Genomic DNA, 18,891 nt, shown 5'->3' on the forward strand with positions numbered 1-18,891 from the left:
GGTTGAAGCATTGTTCCCCGATGATAGAACGAGATTGCAGAATCGATTGAAATGCTTGCAGGGAACGTGGTTTGCAACAACACCGCGTTACCGAACAACAATACAACGTTTATCACCAACGACACCTGCGTTAATTGGAATTACTACTATACGGAGTGCAAAGGTCAGGGCAACAATCCTTTCCAAGGGACAATATCGTTCGATAATATTGGCCTTGCCTGGGTCGCAATATTTCTCGTGAGTGTCCTACTTCTTTCATCTTCAGTAATGGAAACTTTGTATTAGCCAAAATGCTTCCAATTATCTAATTTTAACCCTTTATACTCCGCGGACTTTTCTGCAACATTGAGCGTTCATTTTGCTCTTTTCAGTCGGTATTAATATTTTGTACATCTTTTGTGTCGCGATTCGGACTCAAGGTTGCTCTTAAATCGAACGCCATTTTTAAATATTTGCAATGTAGAAATTATTTTACAGGCCGATTCAGTGACGATGTCCGCTAATTTTTAACTGTTTTAAATAATCTATAAATTACATAATACTGTAAATATAGAAATTGACATTTTCTAAAAATATGTTTATTAATAATAAAAATGTATTTGCTCTTCACTTCTGAAGAAGCTATACGAGTTTATCAGACTGACAGTAGATTAGTTTAATTTATTAGTATGAGTATTACGTTGATGGATGTTCTTCTAGGTAATCAGTCTTGAAGGATGGACAGACATAATGTACTACGTGCAGGATGCTCATTCTTTCTGGGACTGGATATATTTTGTTCTTCTAATTGTGGTACGTTCCTAATCTGTCTCGTGTTCTACATTTCTACTCATTTCCCACAAAATCAATGACTATAAAAATAAGATAATTTATCAAAATAAATTTGCATTGCAGATCGGTTCCTTCTTCATGATCAACCTCTGCTTAGTCGTAATAGCAACACAGTTCTCAGAGACGAAGAAACGCGAAATGGAACGAATGCGACTGGAACGTGCTCGTTTTCATTCCACATCAACCCTTGCGTCATCGACGAATACTTCCGAACCAACCACGTGTTACGCAGAAATTGTCAAGTGAGTTACATAACTTCAGTTTCGAGAAAGTTGCAAGTGGTCCATTAGGTTGAAAGATGTGGAAATAAGTTCCTTCAGAAACCTCCGTTCTTCAGATATAATTTCATGTAATTTCACCGTATGTCCTCAGATATATCGCACACTTATGGCGGAGGGGTAAGAGAAGACTAATGAAGAGGTATCGAGTGTATTTGTACAAAAGGCAGCAAAAACGCGAGCAAAATTTACTTAAGGAACAGAGACCCGGCCATCCGTTTCGTGGGGGTGTGAGCGGCGCAGATTCCAATCGATCAGGTATAGTCCTTTCGGGAGAGTCTTTCAACCCTTACCGAAGGTAGACACGTAGATTTTAATTAAAACCTTTATTCTTGCAAATAGAACCGACACTTCAAATGATGTTTGTCAGACGACCACGTTAGATGAATCATCCTGTATATTGTGCTTGTTATAAATAACCTCCAAGATAAACTTTCCTACGTAGCAGGAAACATTCCTAGTCCAACCTTGATTTTATCTAGAATAATTATAAAATTCTTTAACCTCAATGTTTTTTAATTTCAAGTGTCTCAAAATATTACAGTACTATTTCTGTCCATTACTGTTTTAATAATATGCGGACTTACTATAACCACTAATAGTAATAACAGTGAGTAATAATAATCGTTTTATAATTGTTTTATTGCAATTCAGATAGGAGGCTGCACTACGGACGCTGTCCCCGTCTGTTGGCAGCCCTGGAATACGCGGAACAACAACAACAGGGTATCGGTAGCGGCGATGGCTCGTTGGCAGATTTCACGGCCAATAGTCCTCCATCGCAGGGTGCAATTCTGGGTACCGCAGTTAGCAATAATGGGAGCAACGGAAATTTAGCGGTTGCACCCCGCGCCAGTCCTGAAATTTCCGAGGCAGATGTTTCTTCGAATGTCTGCCATCGTTTAGGTCTGCATAGAACTTCCTCCGCGTCCTGCAATGGCAGCGACAACGTCGTCTCTAACGCTACCGAAGCCAGCATACAGGTGAGTGCTTCATCGCGTTCTCTTTTTATGTCTTCAAGTATTTGTGGTGGCTTTTGACACGTATTCTACATATTTTGATTTCAACAAAAATTCTGTTTTCTCAGGAACAAATTTAAAATTTCATTTGACGAGGACACAAATGACGTGTTATTTGAAGGACACTTTATTATGCACTACATTTACACAGTACATAATTGTATGCAAGACTAAGTTACTTCACAAAGATATTCTTGCATGATGTAGAATTTTGAATAGCATTCGTATCGCTGAAATTGAGAAGTATGCAAGAATTCTCCTCCTCCACCCTGTCATAGCCGGAACATATACATAATCATAGCAATCATATAGCAATCACAAATTTCTTCTCGCATCAGAAAATCCTTGCGTATTTAATTAAAGTCGAAATCCAAACAGTCGAAGTTGAACTTAAAATCTTTTTAATACTCATATATTCGATCGAGTAACGTCAAAATTAAAAGAGACATTAAACCGTGTAGAAATGGCCGTTTCGAGAGCTAAAGTAAGCCTGAGTTCACAGAAATGGATTCCGAACGACAGAGCGCCGCCATTTGCACGGTAACTCACGCACAGCCATCATCACCATCTTTTAACTTCATGAATATTCGGCATTCTTCTTCAGACAAACAACGCGCTGCTAAGTCCGCCTTGTACGCATTATCGTAGAAGAAGTAGCGTGATGTTCAACGATGTGGTGTTGTTGCACGGTAGCAATAGCGTGGGAAACGCATTGCAGGCAGGATCCATGGTGTCACCTGGCGAACGGAACGTGTGCTCGAGCGAAAAAATGACGCAAACCGGAGACGGCAATGTTTGGTCCAGTCCACTGCCAGATCACATACAGGTACTCAGCTTCTTATGATTATCTTTCACTTTGGTTTTGGAATTTAAGAATATGGGAATTTGGGGATTTTATCATTTGAGGGTGTCATCATTTTTAGTAAGGATGTGGGGTCTAGTTGGGGATTTGGTGGTTTAGGTATTTGGTAGTTCAGGGTTTGGTAATTTAGGCATTTGCTAGTTCAGGGGTTTGGTGGTTTCGGTTTCTGAAATTTTGGAGATGGGTTAAGAATTTAAGAATGTGGAAATTTGGGGATTTTATCATTTGGGGGTGTCATCATTTTTAGTAAGGATGTGAATCTAGTTTAGGGTTGACCAGGAATTAGTAATTCAGACTTCAGGACACAGAGATGCAAGGATCTAGCTAATTTACAGATATAGGAATCTGTTAACCTAATGTTACAGATGCAGGCTGAATTGGGTGGAAACGAGGCTATGACTTGTCAAGAATTATTAGCACTGAGCGGTGCTTTGAGCGCTGCATTACCGACTGGGCAGTTGGCTTTGGATTCTTTCCTCAACTCGCTCACGAAAGGTATGGCCGTTCACCTCGAAAGTTAATACACTCAATACTCAAAAATTTCACAATTCAACCAATCGTCTATTTGTTAATTCACTAATTTGCGAGTGAACAAATCCAGAAATGTACATATACAACACTTTAACAACGGAGAAACACATAAATTTTGCATTTAAAACTTGCGACCTAGTCGGCAGTTGTCCGCCATTTGCACGTTCGCTGCGCCCTCTGTCGTCGCTACAAGAAATCTCAGTTACAGAAATCCTCTACAGTCTTCTGAAATATTCGGATACTTTTTACTGGAGTATTTCAACGTACTAGAATTATATTACAAGAAATACTTTCAGGAATAACGGACCGCCACATCACTCTAGAAGACCGTACCCAATGGTTGGTAACGGACGTAGACAACTGTTCGTGTTGCTGCGAACACCAAGGCACCGATCAGTGGCCCGACGAAGGTGACAAATGGACAAAAGTTTCTCGGACGAAAAGAGTCCTAAAAACCTGCGGAAGCCGTTGTGTCTGCGCGATACGCTGCATAAGACGTTCGATCAAGAAGCTCGTTGAGCACAAATACTTTCAACAGGGTATTTTATTGGCAATTTTGATCAATACTTTGAGCATGGGAATAGAATATCACAACCAGGTCAGTACTTATCGTTAAATCTGATACCCGTTTATCTCTTCCGAAGAATGAAGTTAATGTCCCGTCCTTGAAAATGTGTTTATTGAACATGGCGTTCTTTTCTTACTCGTTTGTGAACAGCCAGAGCAATTGACTGTGGTGGTTGAAATAAGCAATATTGTATTTTCGGCGGTCTTCGCCGTGGAAATGTTGTTGAAGATTATCGCCGAGGGCCCGTTTGGTTACATCAGCAACGGGTTCAACGTCTTTGACGGGGTCGTTGTGGTCCTCAGGTATGTCCACATCCACATTCTTTGCTCTGATGATATAATAGTCATTTGATCATTCACTTAACTGGACAGCCATTCAGTTTGTCAGTTAGTCCCTCAATCTAACTGCTGTAAGAAAATTTTTTGTTGACAATGGCAATGGTCCTCAGTATGTCCACATCATTGCCACATCCACATTCTTTGCTGCAATAAGACATTAGTCAGTCATTTGATCATTGACTCAACTGGACAGCCATTCAGTTTGTCAGTTAGTCCCTCAATCTAGTTGCCATAAGAAAATTTTTTGTTGATAATTGCAATGGTCCTCAGATATGTCCACATCATTGCCACATCCACATTCTTTGTTGCAACGAGCTAATAGTCATTTGATCACTCACTTAACTGGACAGCCATTCAGTTTATCAGTTGTTAGGCCCACAATGAAATTGCTATAAGAAAATTGTTTGTTAACAACGCAGTGTCGTGGAAATCTGCCAAGCCTTCGTAGAGGAGCGCAGCGGCAGCTCGGGTCTGAGCGTCCTGAGGACGTTCCGTCTGCTGAGGATCCTAAAGCTGGTGCGCTTTTTACCGAACCTGCGTCGCCAGCTGTTCGTGATGCTGCGTACCATGGATAACGTTGCCGTATTCTTTTCCCTTTTAGTACTTTTCATCTTTATATTCAGGTAAGTCGTTCCACTTCCTCTTAGGCAGTGTTGTCGCGGTTGTCCCACCGTCGGTACACGTAAATCGAGGCTGCACGTTCCAGGATCGCGAATCGCGCCAGGTATCATAGTCGCGTCGCGTACACTTAATCTCGACGTATGATTACGTCGCGTACTGGAACCGTCCGGTGAATCGATGGACAGTTAACGAGGTCTCGCAACAAGGTCTCGTTTGAAAAGCTTCTCCGTTTGGAAGCTGATTTTCTCTTCGAACACGAAGTGTACCAAGTGACTGTATCTTCCGTTTTCTGTCTTCTCTTCTTCATGCGCTTTCACTTTCTCATCGCATATATTATATTATATATAAATATATGGATCGCGTGAACGCATCACATAGATGACCGAGTCGCAGCGAATCGTACCATATAATACCGACTCTGTTGCGTTTGCGAGCAGCGTTCTCTAACGTTGTAATGGTAATGACGATGGGTGTTTGTTGGCACGTTTACAAGGGGTGCCTTGTCGGCCCTTTGTCATGGCTTGAGGCATTGAACGTATACATTACTTTCTACCGTTTATTAGAAGACATTTGTACGTATGAATATCGATATGAATATCTATATATATGTACATGTTCGTACGCTCGTGTGCGCTTTTAGGAGAAAGCTATGCGCGCTGTGAATGATGCAAATTTTTCCTCGAAGCAAACGGAATCGAAAAGCCCTTTTGCGTTTTTTTGATACGACCCTTCGTTTCCGAAATATCGAGGGTCGAAGGTTTGTCGCTTGGCAGGACGCCATTTTGGGAAGACTGATAGTCAAAATGGCGCGGGTGACGCGTCGTTCGTTACTGCTGCGGAGCGCATTTTTATTGGATTCGTGTCAGTTTTTGATTTAATGACGCTTGTAATTCTTTCACTCTCATACGTGATTTATTACTTACACGTTTTTACAAGAAATTATTTTGACTGCTTTTAAAATGCCGAGCTTACAAAAATATTTATCTAAAAAGTACTTTGTAGCGTACATTCTTTTTATATTTTATCACTAGAACATTATTAATTAAATTTAATAACCATGTATTTTTGTCGAAATTTTTCAAATAGAAAAATGGTAACGAAAGTTTCGATTTCCGGTACCGTAGGGAATTTTGTAGTCATGCGTCTTCTCCTGAGGCGTACACGGTGTACGAGCATATACGTGTATATATATATTTTCGTGTGTGCATGCAGCTTTTATCTATCGACAAATATATGTATATACTATACGTGTGTGTGAATATGCATACAATAGTGTGTAAACACACACACACATACACACACACGTTATTCACCTATTGATTATTCGTGTATTCGTACGTTTTTTTATTATTCTATTGTCCCCTCTGTTCTTTTGTTTGCTATGTACTCTAAGTGCCTACAAAATGCGCCTCGGTGTGGTCATCGATATTAGACAGCTTGCGAATGGATAATATGTACCTTTTTTCGGTTATTTGATTATGCTGCGTATACCGGCTTCTCACTATTTCGCGTTTGAATATCATTCGACGGTTTAATCGATCACTCATCGTAATCACTGTTACTTTTTATTTCGCCCATTTTTTTCGTCGACAATTTTCAAATAATTTGTCGCTCTTTTTGCTTTTGTATCATTTTTTGGATTGAGGAGTTGCATAGTTCTGAAAGAATATAAGTCACTTTACAATTAAGCTTTCAATGAAATTGAGGATGCAACCAAATTGAGATGCAATTTTATAGTGATGAAAATAATTTAATTAAAGACTGAATTTTTACCTGAATAATTCTGTACTATTGACACTTCGAACTTGACGAAATGTTAATAGTAGAGAATAGTGTCAAAATTTGTTACAGTAGACTTTCGTTATATTGCCGTACCGGTGGCGCCAAATATGGAGATTTACAGAAATTATTTAGATATCAAGGAAAAATGTAAGAAGATATTAAAATAAAGAAACCACTAAATAAATGTACTATCAACTACAAGATGTAATATAACGTGAAGTATATGGTATGCAATATAACGAGAGTCCACTGTAAAGTCAATGATCGAACAAAACTTGATTAAACTTTGAAAATAATTAGGAAAAATTATAAATTGCCAAGGGTATATATGTTTCAGTAAAGTGTCGGCAATATATCGAGAGAATTTTTGTTGGTAAAAAAATTGAAGTAAAATAACAAATAGGTTAAGGTTAGGTTCGCGAGCGGCCATAACGTGTCGGCAATGTATTATTTTAAGTACGATTTGATTTATTTGATTACGATCATACCGTCCCGATATTTGGCCACTTTCTCCCCGTCTCGTGTCTGACTCTTTCTCTGTACACATATTTATCTATCTATATATTTACGGATAAGGAAGTACATTGCACGTTTCGTTGTGTTGTAGTATTCTCGGGATGAACCTGTTTGGTTGCAAATTCTGTGAAACGATGAAAGGCAGCTCTGACGTCGAGTGTGATAGGAAAAACTTTGACTCGTTACTCTGGGCTATTGTGACGGTGTTTCAGGTACCTACAAAGGATACTTTTCCACGTATCCCTCGAGGGTTTTTTTCTCTCCTCTATAATAGTGTATATTATATTATATATATAATACACACGTATATATAATATATACATATATATATTCGTATACATATTAACGTTACACACGCATTCACGTACCGCTAAGTTACCATACCTACTACGTATTGTTACATTTTGTCATTGAACGCTGAACCTCCTCGTACGAGCGCAGACTGTCCACTTTTATGATTTCGTGTGGTGTAAAGGTAACGTATGAGAGATACACGAGACACCTAATGGCATGCCGCCGTATCGAGGTAGGAGGAGGTCACGAATCATTCGAGCAATTGAACCTGATGATGTTTCTTCGCTTTTTCTGCTCGTTTACTCGCAGTCGTCGCCTAACGAGTGTTACTTCAAAACGAAAAGACATCTTGTGCGACGCGTTATTGTCACATCGTCGCGCGTCGAACTGAGCCCTTGGACATGCTTCGGCCATTGCAGTATTGTCTCTCTAACTGGCGAGCTTCATCCTTGATGAGCGTTCATGCGGCTTGTAATTGTCACAGACACAATTAAAAACACACCAAGCCCCCTTTCAGGTTAGCCAGAGGCTACGCCAACTGACTAGTTTGAAATGGGCCTGTAATTACGCGCTGCAGACTGTAAACACTGCAAAGCGGAAGACTCTTTGTTCGCGCCTTCATTTTCTCTACGCGTACGCTTTCTGGATTCGCACGTTTCTATTGACTGGGGAATCGTTGTTACCTTTTTTATTTCAGCCGAGGACGTTCAAATAATTTCTACACTTAGCAATCTGTGAATATTCTATGAAAATTATTCGATACGTCAGCTAGCATGTAGTTATTAAAAATTTAATAAAGTTGTATTTTTCACTGATGACAGATTTTATCTATTATTTTTACAATATACATTTTATTATACTTATTATCTATATCGTTAAAACATCAAGTATTAACATTTATAATAAAAAAAGTATGAAACAAGTAAATAAGGAAGCGTGACTGACTACGTATAATTACCCATAGTGCGTTGCGTCTGCGCATGCGCGCCAGCGGTCGTAATGGCGGCCGAATACTCGATCTTCAGTTGCCCATATTTCGAAAACAAAGCAGATTGCTAAATTGTACAGAACATTTTCACAAAATTTATCAATGAAACTCAATTTTTCGAGAGTGCATCTCTTTTTTAAGGCATTTACCGTAGAATTTAATATTGAAATAAATATTTGTTCTTGATAAAAGATCAGGCGCGAACCTCGTGTCATTTGGAGAGATAATACTGTACTTGCTTTGTGTTTCTCGTTGCGATCGCGATTTCTGTACGGTTTCTTTAAGTTTATTAATTGAAACTAGCTTGTGACTGAATTTCGTAATATTAAACATCATTGGAATTCTAGTTTTGTTACAATTGAGAGTTTGCTTGAAAATGTTTGAAAAAGATAATGCACTTGTGCTTTTTATTAAAGCAGCGACGCTTTGCGATAAATATATTATAATTATCTTTTTATTTAAAATATTTTTACTGAATCGATTCACAAAATATTGTCACAGAATTTTTAATAGATTCAAAGTAAAGGCAATGAAATTATTTTAAAATATAAAAAAAATTGCAAAAGGCAAAAATTAGAGTGAGGAGACCTTCCCAAATGAAAGTCAGCCTAAATTCCGAAACTTTTAGAAATCGTTCAGGAAACGTGCTGAGAGTCGACGAACAAAAGATCTTACATCACACTTTCTAAGAATTCATCACCCCACGTTTTCGCATCCGAGTTAAATAAGCGAACTAAAAAATTCGTGTCGCAGGTATACGATGCCTTCCTCAAATTTTCGCTCGACAGAATTGTGATATAAGTTCTTTACTAGATTGTTAATCTTGCAAGAGACTGTGACTGCATATTCAAGCTTTCGTCTGTTTACGTTATTTGATTGTTCTTATGGTTGTTATACGTGCAGTTTTTGCTTATTGTTAGCCTGCTCTTCTATCACGAAGTGTTTCTTCTTCTGGTACTAGGTTGCTGACAGTTATTGCTGAGACGATTGTCCAGAATATTTAATTTTCTCGCATCAGCACGGCGAACAACGGCCGTTTTTTCGTGTCAATGTTTTTCAGCTTTGATCGTACTCTTGGTGCATGTTTTATTGTCGTTCATATTCTATTTACGCTTTGCATGTTGGTACGCGTTAATGATCATTGTTGCTTCCCATCGCTGTTAACCCTGACCGTTTTTCAAATACGCACACATCTCCTTACAGTATCTACATTCGATCATACATTTCGTTACACTGTGAAAAACGGCAAATGATACAAATTCAGGGAATCTTTAACTGTCTAACAAGGTTGTCCTCTCCGATTTTCATGAAATTTAAACTGATACTAACTCTAGGTGTACGTAACACGTCTCTGCAATTTTATAGTCGAACGACAAGGCATTGGTGAGAAAAATATATTGCAAGGTTGAAGTGTACTGATGTCAACCCATGAGTTGTCGCGTGACCTGAAGCTCTTCACGCGCCAATTCGTGACGTCCGTAATTTACAAATTTATAAATTCAGGAGGAAAATTGTCAAGTTTGACAGCTTCCATTTTGCGCTACTCGGAGGCCATTTTGTTCTTGTGACTTTGAGAGGTTTAGCGACCAGTTAGAGTTCCCTGTGAAATAAAAATAAAAAGCGAATAAAAAAGACCATGAACCTCACACTAGAAGGCACACGATACCACATTCGGCCCTGCCATGAATTTTTAACAGTGTAGCAAAACTCGCGTCATTCCGTATATTCAGTGTCATTGATTGAGAATTATAATATCAATACATTGATTTGTTCTGCTCTAACTCTTCGGTTTCACACAGTTTTATCTCTGTTACCATTCGTTTCGCTCACTTTCTCTCTGTTTCTCTGATTTTTCTCTCTACTTACTTTTTTGTCCGACTTTCACTTTGTGTTCCAATCGCGTACAAAACATCCGACGGGTTAGAATAAATCGTTGCGCGGATACGAACACGAATACGAACAAAACGCGCGCAATCAATCCTACAAATTGAGAAAACGTCGTCCTACCATACGATAAATCGTGAAGGGAAACGATACAACCGTATATTCCACATGTAATTGCGTACGGTTTGCGTATTATTATTGTTAATACCTCTCCGTTGGCCACTGTAAATAGACACGTTTATTTATCCAAATACCCAGACCCGTGCCACTCAGTTCCCACGTAGACATTTATTAAGTTATTGCAAATCGAATGCTCCACTTCAAATTATTTTCAAGTTATCTTTAAATTATCTTCAATAAATTCTTCAAATTATTTTCAATAAATTCCTCGAAACAGTAAAGACAGTTTAAGTACTCTTAAAACAATAATTAATTAAAAATTGTATATTGCAACAACTTTCACCTCTCCTCCACAAAAAATGTAATAAACCCAACAAAAATTGTATTGGAAAGTTTTATTATAAACCAGTAAACTTGCTTGTAAAAGTATATTGATTGAACGACGCTTACCCGTCCGCCATTTTGTGCAACGAAGACCGCGTAATGGCGGAGTCTCGGACATTCCGAATGCAATAACTTAGTATTTTAGAAACATATAAGATTCGTAACAATATTACAGATACTGCTAATATCGATAGCTAGTGTGTATTTGTGCAACCAGCCGCTAAAAATTCGTTCAATACTTTTAACCTTATATTTAGAGATTATATTTACGCTTCGCCATCTTTCGTTTCTCTATCTCTCTTTTTTCTCCTCTCCTGTAAACCTTGACTGTGACATTCTGCAACGTTGGGTACCTTGTGTCTTTTGTTTTTTTTTTTGTGTGAAAAGTGAAGTATAAAGTTGTGAGTCTTTTTGATTTGTAGATCTTAGGGGTAAATTTAAATTTTTTGAGGCAGTTTCTTTTTTGGTATTTTTATAGTTGAGAAAGTGATGATATAAGGGAAGTAATAATGTTTATATAGAAGTTAGGTTAGGTTATATTACGTAGATTAGGTTATATAACAGATGGCGCCACAAGTATTTTGAACATTATAATACAAATAACAATTGAAAGGTAAAATCTGATCAACAAATTAGAGAAAAATGCTAAAGAAACTTACATAAAAAGAATCTAAAAAATCTATGAAACTCGACAGAAAATAAAATTTGACTTCTATGAAATTTCACAGAAAATGACAGAAAATTTACAAAAATCATCTAAGCATTTATTTTAAACAAATTTTCCACTCACCACAAATTATATAAAAATATGAAAAAATTCGCAGCAACATTTCTGTATTTTTTTATTTAATTACTGTTACCATATTTGTATCAACTTACAGCTTGTAAAATATTCGCTTAACGAGTATCAGGTTGAACAAGTTCGTTTGCATATTAAAAATCTTGTACCTTTTTTTATCGGTTCTCAGGTAATTTATGTACATAATTGCATAATTTTTCAAAGCTTCCTTTTTGAAAATGTTTCTACCGTTTATGGGAAGATTAATGATTTTTTAAAGAGTCCATTTTGTAACATACTGTTTTGCGTCATACTGTATTAGCATTATTCCGAAGGGAAATGGAACATCGCGATTTATCGACTCCGATAATTTTTCGAGTACCTTACTGAATTGTAGGTTCTTGGCAGAAATTCAAGATGGACTTGGCAAGTTGTTTTTCGATTTTTAAAATCACTTTCGCGATGTTTATTTGGGATGCTGAAAGCTTTCGAGATTATGTCGATAGTTTATATGTGTAGCTTATTACTGGAGCAAATTTTGGGAATTTAGTTACTGTCTATGGCAAATATTAAATAGAAAAAGTTTTTGAAAAAAAAAATTGTTAAATGTTTTTAACAAAATTGTTAAATAAATAGTCAATTATTTTTAACAAAATTGTTAAAGGGACTGTTAAATGTTCTTAACCAAATTGTTAAAGAAAATTGTCATAAATTGTTAACAAAATTATTAAAAAAATTGTCAAATGTTTTTAACAAAATTGTTAAACAACTTGTCAATTATTATTAACAAAATTGTTAAACGGACTGTTAAATGTTTTTAAGCAAATTGTTAAAGAAAATTGTCATAAATTGTTAACAAAATTATTAAAAAAATTGTCAAATGTTTTTAACAAAATTGTTAAATAAATAGTCAATTATTTTTAACAAAATTGTTAAACAATATTGTCAAATGTTTTTTTAAAAAATTGTTTGAGGAAATTGTTAAAGAAATAGTCAATTATTTTTAACAAAATCATTAAACAAAATTGTCAAATATATTTGAAAAAATTTTCTAACAGAATTGTTTAATAAAATTGTTAAAATTATAACAGGTTTACTGTTGAAAGTCGAACGAACTTGTTGCAGAATCTGTTGAGCTGTAAATGTTTGTTATTTTTGTTAGAAATTTAATCAGATATAATTATTGTAAAATTTTTGTATAAACTGAACGGGTGCACCGATCTTGCAGAATGTGACTGTGTGAGCTTCGAGTGACAGTTCTGCTGTTCACACGATATACCTGCTTAAACACTGCCAATGGAGCGTCTTTAATTACATTTGTTAATTAATTATTCTGGGTCAACCATAGGTTTGTTACAGTTCTTTCCATTTGAATAGTAATTATTAAACTAATTATTAAATCTAACATTGAAATAATTTTCTAAATAAAAAAATTGTTGAAAAATTCAAATGTAGAATAATATACATAAATACAAGCTAAAATATATCAAATAATATTAAATAACTAAAATGCAGTCTGAAGAAATATTTAAATAACAAAATAAAGTAATTTTCAATAACAATTTTTTTTAATTGTTTATTAAGAAAAAAAAATTTATTAAGAGAATACATTTTTTGAATTTTGTGAATTTTATAAATGAAGTTCATAAAATTAAATTAATATAACATTTTGAGGACAGTTACTTCACAAATGTCATCGATTACGAAACGTTATCCCGAACGCGATATTAATTAAACTATCAATTCACTAGCCAATCTTCGTTTCAATGAACAGTGAGTTAACTAACGCATCGACAAATAGCCAACGCAATTTCAGCTTGAAATTACAGCTTAAAATATTCACCCCGCCATATTGGAACTAACATATATCCATCGTAGCGGACTCTGAAGGGATTATATAACCCGGATACGTATTTTTATCGTTGCTTTGCATTCAAATCACTGACCGTTTCTTCCGCCGACAAGAGAACAAAAAATCGATAAATTCTATTCTGTAATCGTAAAGACCGCCTACGCGTTCAAGTTCAGCCAAACTAAGGTGAGGGTCCCGGTCAACTGTGTGCGTCACACAAGATGACTTCCGGAAAATATGCACTTCCTTTCATACATAATCGCCCTAAATAATCACGCAATTATTATTTTTACATAAAAGATCAATTTTAAAGAAACAATCAAATGTTCAAATTTATTTTTATATTAAAAAGCCCTTTTATATGTAGTAAACTTCCAAAACTATCTCTAGATGGTTTCCAAATTAATGAAACCTTCCCAGAAAATCCAAAGTTCATTACAAAGACCCATAAAGAATAAACCAAGATTTTCCTCGTTTATAAAAAAAAATTTTGGAACCTTTTGCAAAATTCACTCACACAGAGCTTTGTAGAAGTCAATGCCCTTTCATTCAAAAAAAAAATCATCCAAATCGGACGAAAAATGCGGTCAGAAATTAGATTTGTTACCCAGACCGCTCCTCACCCCCACTCCTCGCCGCAACTCTTCTTGTGACGCGCACGGTGATTCGACGCTGTAACTCAATTAGAATGGCGTTACCGTATCTGGTCAATTGTACCAGCCGAGTCCATCTTCTGTATTAAAAGAAAGAATAAGAGACGTAAGACGCTCCATGGTTAGTGGATCACCGTCCTCGGTCCCATCCCTTCTGGTTCCATTTTGAAACGCGGTGATACTTTAGGCCGGCGGATTGTCTCGGTTGCAGCATCCTAGGGATGTACCTGTTCGGGGGTAAGTTTTGCATGTGGGCGGACCGGAGTCGGCCCTGCACCTGTGCCGAGGTGGTCTCGCGGCACCCGATGTGCCGCTGTGATCGCAAACATTTCAACGACATCGTCTGGGCACTTGTCACGGTCTTTCAGGTACCACCGTTCCCCTCTCTTACACCAAAAACACGGTATATGCGCTAAGTATTTAGATACACATGATACTGTCTTCTCCTAACTCTACCTTTTTTATGAGGGGGTGAATGTCATAGTATTTTAAGTCTTTCTTTGATATTTATGTAGAAGTTGAGATGCACGTTGCGAGGAGATTGAAGCTATGGCGGTGTAAGTCGGATTTTTGCTTCTTTGTTGGATAAGGATAGGTTGACTGCGATATATGTGGAGGATTGTAGTTATGGTAGACTGCAATATGTGTGGAGGATCATGGAGTAGTGATGCAATTGAGGATCTGATGACTTACACTGCTGTGACTTTTACCCCCTCATTTATAATATTATATTTGGACCTGTATGCCTTTGGACCTGTTTTTATCTTTGTCTCAGAGTCTGTCTCTTTGTCTCAAGTTTTATTTCTGTTTTTATTTCTCTTTCTGCCTTTGTCTGTGTGTTTGTGTCTCTGTCTATGTCTCTGTCTATGTCTCTGTCTATGTCTCTGTCTATGTCTCTGTCTATGTCTCTGTCCATGTCTCTGTCTATGTTTCCATCTGTGTCTCTGTTTGTGTCTCTGTCTATGTCTCTATCTATGCCTCTGTCTATGTCTCTGTCTATGTCTCTGTCTATGTCTCTGTCTATGTCTCTGTCTATGTGTCTGTCCATGTCTATATCTATGTCCCTATGTATGCCTGTACCCATGTCTATATTCCTACATCATCCATGTCACTTTCTGACCATGTCTTTGTCTATGTCTCTGAATATGTCTATGTCTATGTCTCTGAATATGTCTATGTCTATGTCTCTATGTCTCTGTCTCTGTCTATGTCTATGTCTCTGTCCATGTCTCTGTCTATGTTTCCATCTATGTCTCTGACTTTGTCTCAGTCTTCTCTATGTCTATGTCTATGTCTATGTCTATGTCTATGTTTCTGTTTACGTTCTCATCTTTACTTATATCTTCACATTTATTTTTCTACCTATGTTTAAGTTTATTTCTGTTTCTCTGCTACTTCAAATAAAGAATGATCAAACCTTGCAATAGTCTTGTACAAATATTTACAACTTTGAAATATTTGGATACAAAACATTAAAATCTACAAACATTGATATCTTCAAATTTACAATGTCAACATTTTTAAGAGTCTTAAAATTTGATAAATTCATAATAATTTATAATTAACAATTTTTAAAAAAAAAATTTAAAAATTGATTCAACTTGGAAGTTTTTAAATCTGTGTATAATTTTTGCTAGCAAGATTCGATCGTTCAACCACGAAACACTCTATCTGTCCACACCTATCTCCACCAATTTCTATTCTTATTATACTAATATTTACGTCTATATCCACATCTGTACTCGTAGCAACGTGTGTTTACATCTATTTCCATATTACATACATGTACTCGTTACATAACTGTGTTTTGTTCCCGCTTTTTGTCTTCGTCCTATCAGCTTACATATTTTGATTTCTCGATATACGTCGGTATAAAAGAATTTCCACGAAACATTTCCGGTTTTCTCTCTGCGTTTACGTTCCACCGTAATCGAACGTAATAACAAATTTTCTTTCTTATTTTCTATCGTTTATATCTTGCACTAACTTCCCCATAATAAAATAACAGAGTGGATAATGGTTTGTTTGCCACGCGATTAACATGGTTTTGTTATCAGTCGAGAAGAAGTTAATCGATTACACGGATACCACGCTAGCCGTGTGTCTGACCCTTTTTTTGAAACGATAAATAACTGCATCACGTTGTTTTGCTTGTTGCTATGTATGGAAACACTACGATAAAAAGATTAAAATAAAGCTGTACTAATTAGGTAGCCGCTTTATCAGCCCGTTTCAGTCCAGCTTCCTCGTTCGAGGGCCTTAAATTTTCAGATCCTCTTTATCCCGTTAATTCGCCGTCGCGCAAAGCGTTTGTACGAAATAATTTGCGTACTTTCAACGTCACGGTCAAATGGCTCGGAAAAAATGTGAGAATAAATTTCTGAACGGCGACCGTGGACCGAAACTGGCTAAATACCGAACACAGAGAGAAATTCGTAGCATACCATGTAAGAAGAATGCGCGAGACGATACCGATCGATACACCCCTTTTTTCACTCGTCTCCATTTTTATTTTCCTTTTTTTTTTTCAAACTTTCGATCAGTAGAATTAGTGTATGAAGAACTCGAGCTGGTTCTCCTAGATGAGTGAAACGTTTCATTCGGAATAACAACAGATTTGATGTGAAACTTTGTTTGTTACGAATTAGAGAGTTTTGCTTTTACTATACGTCTCGCGATAGCAAGATGTCTGAAACGTGCATTGACAACTCTTTGTTTCTCTTTTCTCTTTTCATGTAGATTTTAACGCAGGAAGATTGGAACGTTGTGCTGTTCAATGGTATGCAGAAGACGTCGCATTGGGCGGCTCTTTATTTCGTCGCGCTGATGACTTTTGGGAATTATGTGCTGTTCAATCTGCTCGTCGCCATTCTTGTCGAAGGATTTTCTTCGGAGGTGAGGAGGGTTACTTTGGAAGTATTGCAAGGGGAATGTGGAGAGAGGGCTGTAAGGATATTGGGACGCAGGAGTATTAAAACGTAGGGGTATTGGGGCGAGGGATACTGGGACGTAGGAGTGTTGGGGCGTAGGGATAATGGGAGGTAGAGGGACTAGGGCGTAGTGGTATGGGGACGTGGGGGTATTTGGACGAGGGGGTATTGGGACGTGGGGGTACTGGAGCGTGGGGGTACTGGAGCGTGGGGGTACTGGAGCGTGAGGGTATTGGGGCGTGGGGATACTGGAGCGTGGGGGTATTGGGACGTGGGGGTACTGGAGCGTGGGGGTACTGGGACGTGGGGATACTGGAGCGTGGGGGTACTGGGACGTGAGGGTATTGGGGCGTGGGGATACTGCAGCGTGGGGGTATTGGGACGTGGGGGTACTGGAGCGTGGGGGTACTGGGACGTGGGGATACTGGAGCGTGGGGGTACTGGGACGTGAGGGTATTGGGGCGTGGGGATACTGCAGCGTGGGGGTATTGGGACGTGGGGGTACTGGAGCGTGGGGGTACTGGGACGTGAGGGTATTGGAGCGTGGGGATACTGGAGCGTGGGGGTATTGGGACGTGGGGGTACTGGAGCGTGGGGGTACTGGGACGTGGGGATACTGGAGCGTGGGGGTACTGGGACGTGGGGGTACTGGGACGTGAGGGTACTGGAGCGTGGGGGTACTGGGACGTGGCGATACTGGGACATAGAGGGACTGTGGCGTAGCGGTATTGGGACGTGGAGATACTGGGACGTAGAGGGACTATGGCGTAGAGGTATTGGACGTACAGAGACTGTGGCTTAGGGGTATTGGGACGTAGAACTATTGAAACCTAGGACTATTGCGACCCAACGATATTGGGACCTACGGGTATTGTAACGTAGGAATACTAAGACGTGGGTATATTGGAACGTACATGTATTGGGACCTAACAACATTCAGATATAGGAATGCTAGAACCTATGTAGTCATATTGGGACGTAACCACATTAAGATCATAAAGAATATAAAAGATCATATAATATCGTTAGGAATGATAATGTTCGGATATAAGAACATAGGAATAGGAATGTATATAGAGTACTAGTACCCTCTCAAATCACCCCTCACACAAAAGCTTGATAAATAAAAGGCACTTCCATAAAACTCCTCCGACACCCTAAAATTGAACGTAGACTATTAATAATACGTGTAATTCCTCAGAGAAACGAAAGAAGAGAAAGAGAACAAAGAGAAATGGCGAAGCTTGCTGCGAAGGAGGCTGGAATGGGCAGCGACGATGGATCGTCCAGAATATCAAGGTCCCATTCGATCACGGACAGCGATACTTGTACTCAGGTACAAATTAACAATTAACAAATTAACTAGTGTGAAATAATATTATTATTTTGTTAGATACACACATGTAGTCCATACATAACACCTTTAAATTATTGAACCATACTTAATTCTTCAAGTTACACCATACATAATTTTTTAAGTTAACTTCATCTTTTTTCAACATTTTTCCAGTTATTTGCGCAAAATATTTTTTAAATTATATCATAATAATATATTCTATATTATAATTTAAATTGTAACTTCATCTGTAAAATATTTGTCTTCAAATAAATATCTGTGCTTCCAACGAAGTGTAGCATTGTTGTTTAATAAAAGTACGAGTT

At 37.7% G+C, this 18,891-nt stretch overlaps 1 protein-coding gene across 2 annotated transcripts in view; it reads left to right on the top strand.

Moving 5' to 3' along the window:
• Ca-alpha1T (Ca[2+]-channel protein alpha[[1]] subunit T) overlaps positions 1-18,891 on the top strand; it is a 74,267-nt gene that overhangs the window by 43,560 nt on the left and 11,816 nt on the right. The window contains exons 7-19 of one of the 2 annotated variants that reach the window (XM_076541593.1): positions 62-237; positions 700-792; positions 895-1,073; positions 1,204-1,367; positions 1,764-2,092; positions 2,733-2,954; positions 3,356-3,485; positions 3,818-4,119; positions 4,240-4,391; positions 4,847-5,050; positions 7,438-7,558; positions 17,039-17,194; positions 18,431-18,565. In XM_076541593.1, coding sequence (XP_076397708.1) covers positions 62-237; positions 700-792; positions 895-1,073; positions 1,204-1,367; positions 1,764-2,092; positions 2,733-2,954; positions 3,356-3,485; positions 3,818-4,119; positions 4,240-4,391; positions 4,847-5,050; positions 7,438-7,558; positions 17,039-17,194; positions 18,431-18,565 — 2,363 coding nt within the window. Of the gene's footprint in view, positions 1-61; positions 238-699; positions 793-894; positions 1,074-1,203; positions 1,368-1,763; positions 2,093-2,732; positions 2,955-3,355; positions 3,486-3,817; positions 4,120-4,239; positions 4,392-4,846; positions 5,051-7,437; positions 7,559-14,510; positions 14,668-17,038; positions 17,195-18,430; positions 18,566-18,891 lie in introns of both variants that reach the window. The other variant, XM_076541592.1, reaches the window with a different exon arrangement.

This window comes from Megachile rotundata, chromosome 16 (genome assembly GCF_050947335.1).
Source record: "Megachile rotundata isolate GNS110a chromosome 16, iyMegRotu1, whole genome shotgun sequence".
NCBI lineage: Eukaryota > Metazoa > Arthropoda > Insecta > Hymenoptera > Megachilidae > Megachile > Megachile rotundata.